At 46.8% G+C, this 12,661-nt stretch overlaps 1 protein-coding gene and 1 long non-coding RNA gene across 47 annotated transcripts in view; one reads left to right on the top strand and one right to left on the bottom strand.

Moving 5' to 3' along the window:
• The window catches only part of LOC125726706 (uncharacterized), a 34,625-nt gene extending 29,666 nt beyond the window's left edge, over positions 1 to 4,959 (bottom strand). Inside the window, exons 1-2 of the long non-coding RNA XR_007388372.1 lie at positions 4,803 to 4,959; positions 4,049 to 4,108 (exon numbers count right to left, since the gene is read on the bottom strand). This is a non-coding gene — a long non-coding RNA (uncharacterized LOC125726706). The remainder of the gene's footprint in view (positions 1 to 4,048; positions 4,109 to 4,802) is intronic.
• Positions 4,572 to 10,056, top strand: LOC125726704 (amphoterin-induced protein 1-like). 46 transcript variants are annotated; one of them, XR_007388368.1, is made up of 4 exons: positions 5,609 to 6,920; positions 7,313 to 9,053; positions 9,516 to 9,581; positions 9,780 to 10,056. XR_007388368.1 is itself a non-coding variant. In XM_049003102.1 (3 exons), exon 3 carries the CDS (start codon positions 7,386 to 7,388, stop codon positions 8,952 to 8,954), a length of 1,569 nt encoding a protein of 522 aa, XP_048859059.1. In that variant the 5' UTR covers positions 4,572 to 4,643; positions 6,756 to 6,920; positions 7,313 to 7,385; the 3' UTR covers positions 8,955 to 10,056. The 46 variants fall into 46 exon arrangements, 1 of the variants encoding a protein (XP_048859059.1); XR_007388365.1 differs by having other exon boundaries at positions 9,714 to 10,056; XR_007388362.1 differs by having other exon boundaries at positions 9,648 to 10,056.
• Positions 10,057 to 12,661: the final 2,605 nt, after the last annotated feature.

Here is a 12,661-nt window from a genome sequence, read left to right as displayed (position 1 = left end):
TGGAACATTTTTAAGCGTAGGGATGCATACACGCTACTATGTCTAGCTGCAAAGGGAGACAGTGGGAATGTGCGTGTGCTGCCGTGGGGATGCGTGCGTGTGCTGCCGTGGGGACGCGCGAGTGTGCTGCCGTGGGGAGGTGCGCGTGTGCTAACATGGGGACGCGTGTGCGCGTACTGGCACCGGGATGCGTGCGTGTGCTGCCGTGGGGACGCGCGAGTGTGCTGCCGTGGGGAGGTGCGCGTGTGCTAACATGGGGACGCGTGTGCGCGTACTGGCACGGGGATGCGTGCGTGTGCTGCCGTGGGGACGCGCGAGTGTGCTGGAATGGGGACGCGCTCGTGAGCTAGCATGGGGAGGCGCGCGTGTGCTAACATGGGGACGCGTGTGCGCGTACTGGCACGGGGATGCGTGCGTGTGCTGCCATGGGGACGTGCGCCCGAATGTGTGGACCTGCGCATGCTGTAAGCAGTTCCTGATGGTCGACACACTTTGATGAGTTCAAACATCTAGGTATCCGACCTTTTTTCCTGCGGAACTCTTGAGTTATTACTGTTCATTGTTGGCAAAATTAACTGACAGGTCACATAAACCCGGGAACATGGGTCTGAGCCATAAACAAGGAGGTTCTAAAGCAATATTAACTCAGACTGAGACTGAGACTGATGACAGTCACAGAGCAGAGGTACACAAACCCACTGCTGCAGGTTCCCCCAGCTAATGAGCCCTCAACTAATCATACAGAATTTTTCCTTTGTTATGTCCTGGAACTGGCTGCACTCAAAGGTAATTAATCAGAAAATCCTTGCTTCTGGGTGCTGGTTGGCAGGTAGGATGGTGCACAGACTAAAATGGATTTGGTTCCTACTGTATGCCAGGACAGGGAATATAGCTGCTCCGGCTAAGAAGGAACACAACCTATATAAGATAAATATTCATCTACACATATATGGGAAAAACAAAATAGTGCAACATAAGTAACGCGATTAAAGGTGCATAGGGAAGTCATGTTATGTAAAATGTGTATTAATGGGCGTTGTGTTCAAGAGGATGCAAATCCTCATGTTTTAGGAAATCACTTGGCATCACTGAACTTCTGCATCCCGTTGAACATCATTGTTCATTGTTACATAACCTGGTCCCAAGATGTATGATCAGGAATTCAGGAGGAAGAAAAAGGGGAAGAAAGAAAAGAAGTCATTGGTATGAATGAGCTTTTATTGAAATGAAGTGTCTTAAGTGACCATCTGCTTTTGCCTTAAATTACCTCTCCCTTCAGTTAAATGGAAATGCCTCATCCAATTAGCTCAGCTATGCTGAACCCATAACTGAAAAAGCGAGGGAGAGAGAGCGAGAGAGAGAACGAGAGAGAGAGAGAGAGAGAGAGAGGGAGAGCACTGCGGCCAGAGGGGTGCAGCACTAGCAAGTCTGCTCAGGTCAGTAAGATACAGACTTGGTCTGTATGACCAGGAAGGGGACCTGAAGTACTTCAGTAAAAAAATAATCATGCACATAACAGGCTATGGTACATAAAACACAACAACAAAATGCAATAAGTTAGGAAGATAAGCGAAGCCTGGCAGGGTTCTGCAACCTCTGTGTTTCAGGCCTTGTAATCGAAACAAGATGGAACTCAAAAGTCAAAACAGTTGTTAAATCACTATTTTTCTGCAGGGATTAAGATATTTGTGGAAGTCTTTATAAAACTGTGCTAAAATAAAACCAGCTTCCAGTTTGTATACCAGGAAGTACAATACACCTTATTAATTACCATTCACCCCTGAACATTCTTCCACTGAAGGCCAATGCCATCACATAAGAAATTAACAGTCAGCCTTTGGTCAGACACAATAAGTTTAACCCTAATCTGGCTGCTGGCACCTTCAGTCATCCTTCCTCCAGGGGGCACTGGCACAGATTCTGGCAAGATCCACAAGCGTCAGAAATGAGTCTTTGTGGCACCTTTTGCCTTGAGTGTCTTATCTACGACAGTGAAGCATCATCTGGGCTTTTGCAACCTACACAACGGAGAGCAGCCACTTTCACCAGCAGACAGACTCAAACGCAGATCCGAGTCCCACACACGTTCGGGGACCCATGAGGACGGACGTGGCTGAGGACAGCCTGCGGCCTAACAGAGCTATATTCCAGTTAATATCCTGTTGTATAAACAGATAAAAGCCTTGAACATCTCCCAGGAAAGCCTGAAAGCAAGCTATCTATGGTTTAACACTGCTAAACAAATCATTTCAAAATATACAACAGCAGACTCTGGGGCCTTTGGGCCTGAAATTCCCTCCTTTGTATGAGTGAGAAAACAGGTCAAAAGCACCATGGCAGAATGGCACCATAAATATTGTAAACCTGTGATAATATTGTATATCTTTGATTGCAGGTCCATAGCAGAGCACTGTGCAAAGGTGTGGAAGAGTGACTCACAGAAAAAAACAAAAAAACTGTTTCCTGTCCACTTCGTTGACCATCACCTTCCATTCTGATAACATTAAAATAAAAGGATAACGTTTTCATTGGCTTTTGAAAGTCAAAGAAATATGCAGTGCTTAATGAATACAGTCCACAAACAAGCTTCCTTAGTTCACAAGCATATCCCACAATTATTTCTCCACAATTAGCCTGATTAACATACCTTGTTAGTGGAGAAAAAGGCGACCAGGGGCCTCATGTATAAACGGTGCGTACGTACGAAAATGTTGCGTACGTCCGTTTCCACGCTCACGTCGAGATGTATAAAAACGAAACTTGACGTACCGCTACGCACATTCTCACGGCAGCTCCCCACATGGCGTACGCACGTTTCTGCTCGGTTTTGTACACGGACGGCTCTCAGTGGTAAATCATTGCTACTGTGGTTTCCCTTTTTAAACTCACAATCATGACGCTGACTTTATCCAATACACCGATATTAATTGTATGTTGTTTACAAATGTACGGAACCTGATTTTTATTCAATTTGTAACAATAAAACGGTGCAGAAAATGACCGAACTATTACAACTGCGGTGGCAGCTCTTGCGTTATTGGAAGACGTAGCTTATGGAAGAATTGGAAGAGAGCACGTATTCAGGGATCATAGTCAGGTGATTTAATCAACACCAAGTCGCGCCATGCCTGCTGCATGCGACGGCATAATCCGCTTGTCACCAAGATATATAAAATTTTCTTACACTGTGGTCGAACAGGCAAACATTAAAGTGTAATTTGCAGCGATGTCCGGTTTTCCCAATGTAATCGGAGCCATCGACTGCACTCACATTGCTATAAAAGAACCTTCAGAGAACGAACACCGCATTTATTTTTTAACTAATTCTTTTAATGTGTTGTTAATATCACACATCGTATCATTTAGATGTTTTGATTCATTGGCAACATCTCTTACAGCGTGTGCTATTGCATTTTGTGACTGCAGCACAGCTTCAGTCAGTACACGGCCGGACGGTCGCCCCCCGGTTTCCTAGGCACGGGAATGTGTGCAGCCAGCTGTTAAGACTCTTACACTCGTTTTGTCACGTCGACATTAATGTCCGACCACTTCTTTTTAATTTCGGCCACCGTGCGAATAGATAAAAACACTTTTAACTGACTCCACCACGTTCTGCCGCTCCGTCAACTTTAGTGCTGATGCCACTAATTAAACCACCAAATAATATCAGTTTTCTTTTCTCGATTTCTGTTATCATGACCTCCACTTCAAACTCACTAAAATACTTATTTTTCCCCACGTGGTTTATCCATTGTTGTTTAAGAAAAACAGAACAAAGCGGGTATTTATACAGATTTACATATGCAAATATGCAAAATCATGGGCGGGTCGGGGGGTGGCTGTGGGCTCGTTCACGTCGATTTGTGCTTACGCAAAGTTTTATGCATCTGGATTTTTTCTTGCTTACGCACATTACTAGTTTTGTCCGTACGCCATGTTTTAGTGTGAATTCTACGCACGTCGTTATACATGAGGCCCCTGGACGTCATGCGATCTGAAACCGAGCACAAGCGATTGTTTTAGCCTCTCGGTTGTTTTAGTAGGATACCTGTTCTGGCGACCAAGAAACAGGAGAGTGACTGAAGTTTCCTCTTCTCAGTCACCACCCCTGGAAATGAACACAAAACTAAAAAATCTCTTATTCAAAACACCAGGCTAAAGCCAAACATGACTGGCATCATAACTAACATAGATGGTTGCATTCACTAATAATTTTAAACAAAATTTGACAAATTCTATTGTAATTTCTAATGCAATCGAGAATTCATCAGCACACTAATGCAAATCTGCAGTGAAAAAATACCCCACAGCCGACAGTCAGATAAACAGATTTAATTCTGTACCACTGTGTAACCTGAGCTGTGTTCCCCTGGAAGACTCGGTGATAACAAGCTTCTGTAGCTTTCAAAGCACTTGGCTTGCACAGAAGAAAAACACAGTTCAGACAAGGAGTGTATAATTATATCCAGTACTGCTGAAAATAAGGGGGAGCTTACAGGCAAGTGAATTACAGGCAATACAAGTGTGTCTGCGTGTGACTGCACACGTACAGTCAGAACACTCGTCAAGGTTTTATTAATTCACACACACTTCTGTTCCTGCTCTGCTAACTACTCAACTTAAGCATTGTTCGAAAGTGTGTGGTAAGTACTCCATGCATTTAGAAATGTATACCGCAGAGACCCAATATAAATAACTGTTAATAACTGGTAAGCCAGAATCTTCTGAAAAAATTCTTATAATAATAATAATAGTTAATGATAATTCATAATTAACATAACACAAACCGGAGGGCATCTTACTACACGAAGGTGATTGCGCCAAATCCAGTCTTACGGTATGATTTGACAAACGCTTCCTGCCAAGTCATTTATTCGTTCTGAGCTGGTATAACACCATAGCGCTTCTGTGATTGTGCCAATCAGCCAAGCTTTGGGGTGGAACTAAAAATAGACATGCCCTTTCGCGTAGTCCTCATCTCATTTCCACAGCTGTCTGTTGCCGGGGCACTCTTCCATCGTTTAATTAGAATCATAATGATTTTTGACCTTTTTAAAATACAACTAATGATGGCATCTAGTTTTTCATCATGTAGTTAACTCATAAATGCATTCTGGCACTGGACTTTCTCGGCGGCTAAGTGAACAGCACGGTACTGTCACAACTACAGAGTTGTGGGTTTGAGCCCTACGCATGCCGTGTGAGCATGGAGCTGTTCTCTGCAGCGCATGTACGATTCCCACGGATGCGCTGGTTTCCTCTTGCGGTTCAAAGACTAAATGCCATTTCTCAGATGTCCATAGTGCATGTGTACTACGGCGGACCAGCATCCTGTCCGGGGTGTCTTACGCCTTAGCTGGCCTGGGATAAACCTGAGACTCTGACCGGGGGAAACAGTTATAAGATGGATGGATACATTTGTACCGTGAAACTGCGTAAGCATCTGTAAAAAGGACACTATAATAAAATGTATTTCTATATTATTGTTGTGATTATTATTGCCTCAGTGGCAAATGCATAGAATAATTCAGATCTATTTATTGCACATTAATTCATGATTTAGGTGGAGGACCATGAATATGCAGATTTTCAGATCAATCTGTTCAACAGTTTGCATTATTTATGGATCAAATATGGACATAGCTGGATGTGGATATGTCAGCCTTAGGTTCATTAAACGATTTATTTCTCCATTTTTAGAATAAACGTTTAAGTGTAAATATGAAAGTACTGACGTGTGTTTTTGTTTGGGTAGCAGTGTTTAGGCGGCGGGATTGTGGGTGGGTTAGTAGACGGATTCTTGTAAGCAAAAGACTTGAGCTGTCGGACAATTTAAGGCAGAAGTGAGGGGAGGCTGAGCGCGCGCAGACCCCATCTTCCAGGGTGCTGTATGCATTTGAACCCGCAAGGATTTTTTTCGGGCAACTTTGCATCTTCAGATGATTTAATTCGTCACACGTAGAGATGCGCGTTGCTTTTTATAAAATGAACAGCAATACGAACAGCTCATATGTAAAAGCGTAAGCGACAGCTCAGACACAGAACCCGTTCTTTAGCATGTCCCATTGGGGGGCGAAAAATAGGCTATACGATTTGTGAGTGACGGATTTCTGATTTCAGTGTGGTCATACTGAGAGCGCTCAAACATCTGGCCATCGGGTAATATTGTTATTAGAGGGAAAAAAACTAAGCCGCAAATCGAAAGGTCTATATATATATATATGTATGTGTGTACATTATATAATAGTAATAAGAATAAGGGTGAGCCCAGCTCCTGGCGTTACAGCCGTCTTGCGGCTGCCCTTTCGCTCCCGAGCCGATCCGCGTCCCCTGAGAGCAGTCGATTACTCATCGGACGCTGCGTTATGTCAAACCAATGCGGGCTGTTGTCTCTCCTGTTGAAAACACACGTAAGCGAAGACCGCGGCGCAGAAGCGTCTGGCGCGGATCGCCGCCGGCTGCTTGACGACGGTTTGCTGTCTAACCAGCGATCCGCTTGCAGGAACTTGCGCCCCGGTGAATGAAAGCGAAGAGAAGCGGAGCGGATTTCAGCGTTGCGCCTGCTTCATAGTCTGGCATCATTTTATTTCCCCCTGACTTGCAGCAGATGGAAAGGCAGTTTCAGAGGCCTCGAAGAGTGGAGAAATTATTCAAGGATGGGTTTTATATACAGATTAACTGACTTATTTCTTTACGAATTGCAGCACAACGAAGCGAGGGCTGCTTAAAGATATTTACGTTTGCGTTCTTTTCAGACTTCTGCCATTTGCAGTATTTTGACGTCTTTTTTAACCACAGTGGATATTACTGTATGTACTACAATCCTTCAGCGGAAGATAGATAACCATGCAGCCGGTGTTCTGAGCGGACTTTAGATCAATCAAGCCTGAATGCTGGTGCTTCGGGAGAAGAAGCTGGAGGTAATTTGCGCGAACCGCTACGAGTAGTTTCAGTGTTTGTATTGACATATATAATAACCATGTGTCCTTCCATGTCTGAAATGCTGCAATGCAACATTTAACTTGCACCTTATTTGCGTTTTCATTGGACTGCGCCAGCTTTAACTCGGGGTGCTGTTTTTCCAAGATAGTGTCTTTACTTGTACTAAGGAGCTGCTAATAGGTCCACCGTATATTGTTTTTCAAAAACGCGCCATAAAATAGATGAAAGAGCTTTGCCTGTATTGCCCTTGCCTGTGTCTGCCTGAGAGTCAGGCATAATCTGGAGAACCAAGTAACACTGTCATGCTTATCTTCCTACCCCCCAATGTTGATATCTAGCATGAATAACCTTGTCCTTGTTTTGCTTCTAGTATTTGATCTTCACTGTATGGACCTCAGGCAGGTTCTGCTCCATGCTGCTCGGATAGGTTTAGGTGATTGCAGATGCCTGCCAGACGACGGAGGTCCACCACCATGCTCTCTGTAAGCTCAGCGGGGGAGCCCAGCTCCAGTGCTCTCTGTCTTTCCTCGGGGGGTGACCGTCACTGCTGTACACAGGTGGCTCTGTGCATCTCCCTACTCTTAGGCCTCCTCCTGCCACCGCCAGGGGCTTTGGGTTCCAACCTCAACTGTCACAAAGCATGCATCTGTGCCAGCAACATCGTCAGCTGCTCTAAGATGAACCTGACGGCCGTCCCGGCCGGCCTGCCGCGGTATGCAGCCGTGCTGGATCTCAGTTATAATGGCATCTCTGGATTGCGCGCTGAGTGGACCATCATCAAGTTGCCTAAACTCCACAGCCTCCTGCTCAGCCACAATAGCCTGAGCTTCCTGTCCACGCAAGCCTTCGTCCATATTGCCCGCCTGCGCTACTTGGACCTGTCATCCAATGCGCTGAGGCAGCTGGACGAGTTAATCTTCGAGCCCCTCGCCCAGCTGGAGGTGCTGCTGTTGTACAACAACCATATCTCCCAGATCGACCGCTCGGCCTTTGTGGGTCTCAGCAGTCTACAGAAACTCTACCTGAGCCAGAACCAGGTGTCCCGCTTCCCCCTGGAGCTGGTCAAGCAGAGGACTCGGCTGGAGAGACTCAGCCTGCTGGATGTGTCCTCCAACCGGCTGAAGGCCCTGCCCATACGGGAACTCCAAGCCTTGCCTGCCTGGATCAAGAACGGGCTCTACTTCCATAACAACCCACTGGACTGTAGCTGTGAGCTCTACAGCCTGCTGGCTCACTGGAACATCCGGCAGCTCAATTCCGCCACGGACTTCAAGGACGAGCACACGTGTGTCCTGCCCGGCCCACAGAAGGCCACGGTGAGAATCGTCGACCTGAATGGGGAGTACATGAACTGCAGCACGTTTGCAGAGTCTGATGAAGAGGCCTACCTTGACCAGACGTTGATCCTTGGCTGTGACACACGGCACCGTGACTTGGTCAAAACTTGGGTGACACCCAGCAACACAGTGGTTCCCCCTGCTGGAAACCAAAGCACTGTGGTGCTACCAGACGGCAGTTTGAGGATCAGCCCCGTACGGCCAGGGGACTCTGGTCTCTACACCTGCTTTGCGGTGGGCCAGACTGTCAATGAGACCCTCTATGTGCTGTTGAGGGTGCATAACTTCACCCTGGATGGTGCTGGGGAGACACTCAACACGGGCTACACCACGCTGGTGGGCTGTTTGGCCAGTGTAGTGCTGGTGCTGGTTTACCTGTATCTGACACCCTGCCGCTGCTTCTGCTGTCTGGGTCATGGTGGCCGGGCCAAGGCTCACCGTGAGGACAGCGTTCGCTCTTCTGCGCTTAGTGCCTCACCCGGTCCTGACGAACTAGGCGCTAGAGCTGGCCTCGCTCGCCACGTGGCCTTCATCGACCCCAAGGAGCTTCAGGGTCAAAATGGCAAAGTGGGCCTTGTCAGTGAGCAGGAGGGAGAAGCCCAGAAGAGCAGGAGGAAGAAGTCGGATGCGGAATCCATCAGCTCTGTCTTCTCAGACACTCCTATTGTGGTCTGAGAGGAGGACCTTTCTCATTGGCATTGAGTGTCATTTCAGGACCTCCATGTTATGTGCATCTGTGATGTCCGAGGAGAGGATGGGGGTGGCCATCCCCAGGTCACTAGGAACACTGGTTAGTGTTACCCTGATGTCCAAGGAGAGGATGGGGGTGGCCATCCCCAGGTCACTAGGAACACTGGTTAGTGTTACCGTGATGTCTGAGGACAGGATGGGGGTGGCCATCCCCAGGTCACTAGGAACACTGGTTAGTGTTACCGTGATGTCCGAGGACAGGATGGGGGTGGCCATCCCCAGGTCACTAGGAACACTGGTTAGTGTTACCGTGATGTCCGAGGACAGGATGGGGGTGGCCATCCCCAGGTCACTAGGAACACTGGTTAGTGTTACCGTGATGTCTGAGGACAGGATGGGGGTGGCCATCCCCAGGTCACTAGGAACACTGGTTAGTGTTACCGTGATGTCCGAGGAGAGGATGGGGGTGGCCATCCCCAGGTCACTAGGAACACTGGTTAGTGTTACCCTGATGTCCGAGGACAGGATGGGGGTGGCCATCCCCAGGTCACTAGGAACACTGGTTAGTGTTACCGTGATGTCCGAGGAGAGGATGGGGGTGGCCATCCCCAGGTCACTAGGAACACTGGTTAGTGTTACCGTGATGTCTGAGGACAGGATGGGGGTGGCCATCCCCAGGTCACTAGGAACACTGGTTAGTGTTACCGTGATGTCCGAGGACAGGATGGGGGTGGCCATCCCCAGGTCACTAGGAACACTGGTTAGTGTTACCGTGATGTCCGAGGACAGGATGGGGGTGGCCATCCCCAGGTCACTAGGAACACTGGTTAGTGTTACCGTGATGTCCGAGGACAGGATGGGGGTGGCCATCCCCAGGTCACTAGGAACACTGGTTAGTGTTACCGTGATGTCCGAGGAGAGGATGGGGGTGGCCATCCCCAGGTCACTAGGAACACTGGTTAGTGTTACCGTGATGTCTGAGGACAGGATGGGGGTGGCCATCCCCAGGTCACTAGGAACACTGGTTAGTGTTACCGTGATGTCCAAGAACAGGTCTATATATATATATATATATATATATATATATATATATATATATATATATATAGACTATATATATATATATAGACTATCTATATATACAAGAAGAACAAAGCAGGATTTTCAGACTTTTGTCAGCAATTGAATCTGTAGCACTTAAACATGTATACTGTGAAATAGCCTGATGTTGTATGGTTACATGGGAAAGAAACAACACAAAAAACAGTAAAAACAGATGGAAATGTAGAATGTCTGAGGTGGGGGGTGGTTTACTGGTGTTGCACAGGAACAGCCTGCTATGTGAAACTTCCTTTCCTTCCTAACTGAGCTCTCTTACCTGCCCCCTCCCTCCCTGTTGATGGGGGCAGGAGTGAGATGAATCGTCACAGACGGGCATCAGCTGCACAGAAGTACTCAGCGTGTCTGAAACGTGGCCTGGGGCTCCTTCCAGGACAGACCTTGCTGATGGCTTCTTTCCCCTCCAGAAAATGCAATAAAGTTAAGACAGCCATAAATGGGGCATTATCTGTGTGCGGAGAGGCAACCCCACCCCCCCCCCCCCCCCGCCCCCGTGACCAAGACAAACACCTTCTGGTGCTCGTAACATCCAAAGTGTGTGCGGGCAATTCAATAATGGCTGGAAGTAAGCGCAGCATTTCAAAGCTTTCCAATAAGAGTGATTTTACAGACATAAACAGATGTCCATGGTGGGTCTGTGATGTGTAGCCAAGGTTTACCAGAGACGGCATTTCATTAGCAGCCCCATTCAAAGACAGCCTCAGCCCCACGGGGGAGTTCCAGCCACGACAAGCCGTCTTGGGATTCGGTCTCTATCCTCAAAGGTTGGTTATTCAGCAAAGGATCAGTCTACCCTCTCCAGGAGGATATGTGAGCGAGCGTTTGTGGATTTACATCAGTTGGTTATCCATGTGTATCACACTGGTAATATATCATAAAATGTAATATTACTGCGATTTATATACTTATGACTGAGACATTCAACTTTTTTATGATTAAACGCACACTTGAATCACAGCAATATCCTTCATTTATGACCGATCCCATCAGCAGTTTAGCTTCAGTGTTTAAATGGCAAATTAAAGTAATTTTTCTCACGAAGTTGCACTACAATTTTTTTTTCCACATCCAGTTCTAAATTGAACTGAATTTTTCAGTGTTGGTGCTCGGCGGGGGGGGGGGCCTCACAGAGTATTTAGCCATGTCATCGTAAACATCTCAGCAATTACTTATTCTGGAGATGTTGACTTCCTGGGGTGGCATGGTGGTGCAGTGGTTAGCACTGTCGCCTCACACCTCTGGGACCCGGGTTCGAGTCCCCGCCTGGGTCACATGTGTGTGGAGTTTGCATGTTCTCCCCATGTCGTTGTGGGGTTTCCTCCGGGTACTCCGGTTTCCCCCCACAGTCCAAAAACATGCTGAGGCTAATTGGAGTTGCTGAATTGCCCGTAGGTGTGCATGTGTGAGTGAATGATGTGTGAGTGTGCCCTGCGATGGGCTGGCCCCCCCATCCTGGGTTGTTCCCTGCCTCGTGCCCATTGATTCCGGGATAGGCTCCGGGCGACCCAATAGGATAAGCGGTTTGGAAAATGGATGGATGGATGGATGTTGACTTCCTTGCGTTTGGAGGGAAATTACTTCTCAACATGCGAAATTGTGTCCATTGTTTTGTCTTTTAAGGAGAGACTGACAGCTGAATTACATTCAGTAGCAGATGATTCATTCTCACTCCTTGACGTCATATAGAATCATTAAGTTTTCCACCTTGCGTTACTTTTTTCCCCTCCTGTGTATTATGTCATCAGTCCAGAGGCTTCTGTTAAATCCACGTTGTACTTTGCTGTTTTACACCTGACAGCAGCAGACGCGTAACTTTTACGCCTGACGGCAGCAGACGCGTAACTGTGAAATGCTTCCATGTTTGGAGTCCCTTTTTTTACCATATGCTTAGCAGATGCTTTCATCCAGAAGGTAACAGCAAAGAAGCGATTGAGTCTGCACTGGCCAATTAACACAGGAAACAGAGTATTTATAAAACAGTTCGGCTTGAGTTGCAGTGTTTAAAATACCGGCTGTTTTAGTCAAAGGTGTCCAGGTGGATCCACATGGTAATTGCATTGAGAACTTTAGTAAAGCAGCATCCTTTCAGAGAAAAAAAAGCACGTAATTTAAAATGGTCAAACAGTTGTGAGATACATCGGCCTTTTAAGACAAAACCAAACTAACCTTATCAATAAATACAGTCTGTGCCATTTGTTAAAGAGGAGTCAACCTGGGAGGAAGAGATACTTTTTATACTTGAATTATCATATGAAAGGATTGAATTTGTGATGTAAATTCCCCTTAATGCTTGTGACATTTCTGAAACGAAGATGTCAGCTTTGGTATTTTACATGACAGCGTCTTGGCCAGTCCGAGGAACTGTGCTTTGACAACAGAAAGACTAGCAATTATCAAATGCTAATTTTATTTAACAGGAGAGCCCACCGGCAGTCTGTCTGCCTCTCGCTGTGAATGAGAAACACATTTTCTTCCCATATTTTTATTTTGCTCATCAGCACCATATGAACACGAGGCTCATCCTTCATCTCGTCTCAATGCCAGCTGTGACGTTATTTGGCTTCGTCCACCCC

The sequence above is a fragment of the Brienomyrus brachyistius genome, unplaced genomic scaffold, assembly GCF_023856365.1.
Source record: "Brienomyrus brachyistius isolate T26 unplaced genomic scaffold, BBRACH_0.4 scaffold74, whole genome shotgun sequence".
NCBI classification, from domain to species: Eukaryota; Metazoa; Chordata; class Actinopteri; order Osteoglossiformes; family Mormyridae; genus Brienomyrus; species Brienomyrus brachyistius.
Note: the sequence above shows the minus strand (reverse complement) of the source record. Positions and strands in the feature narration are given on the sequence as shown.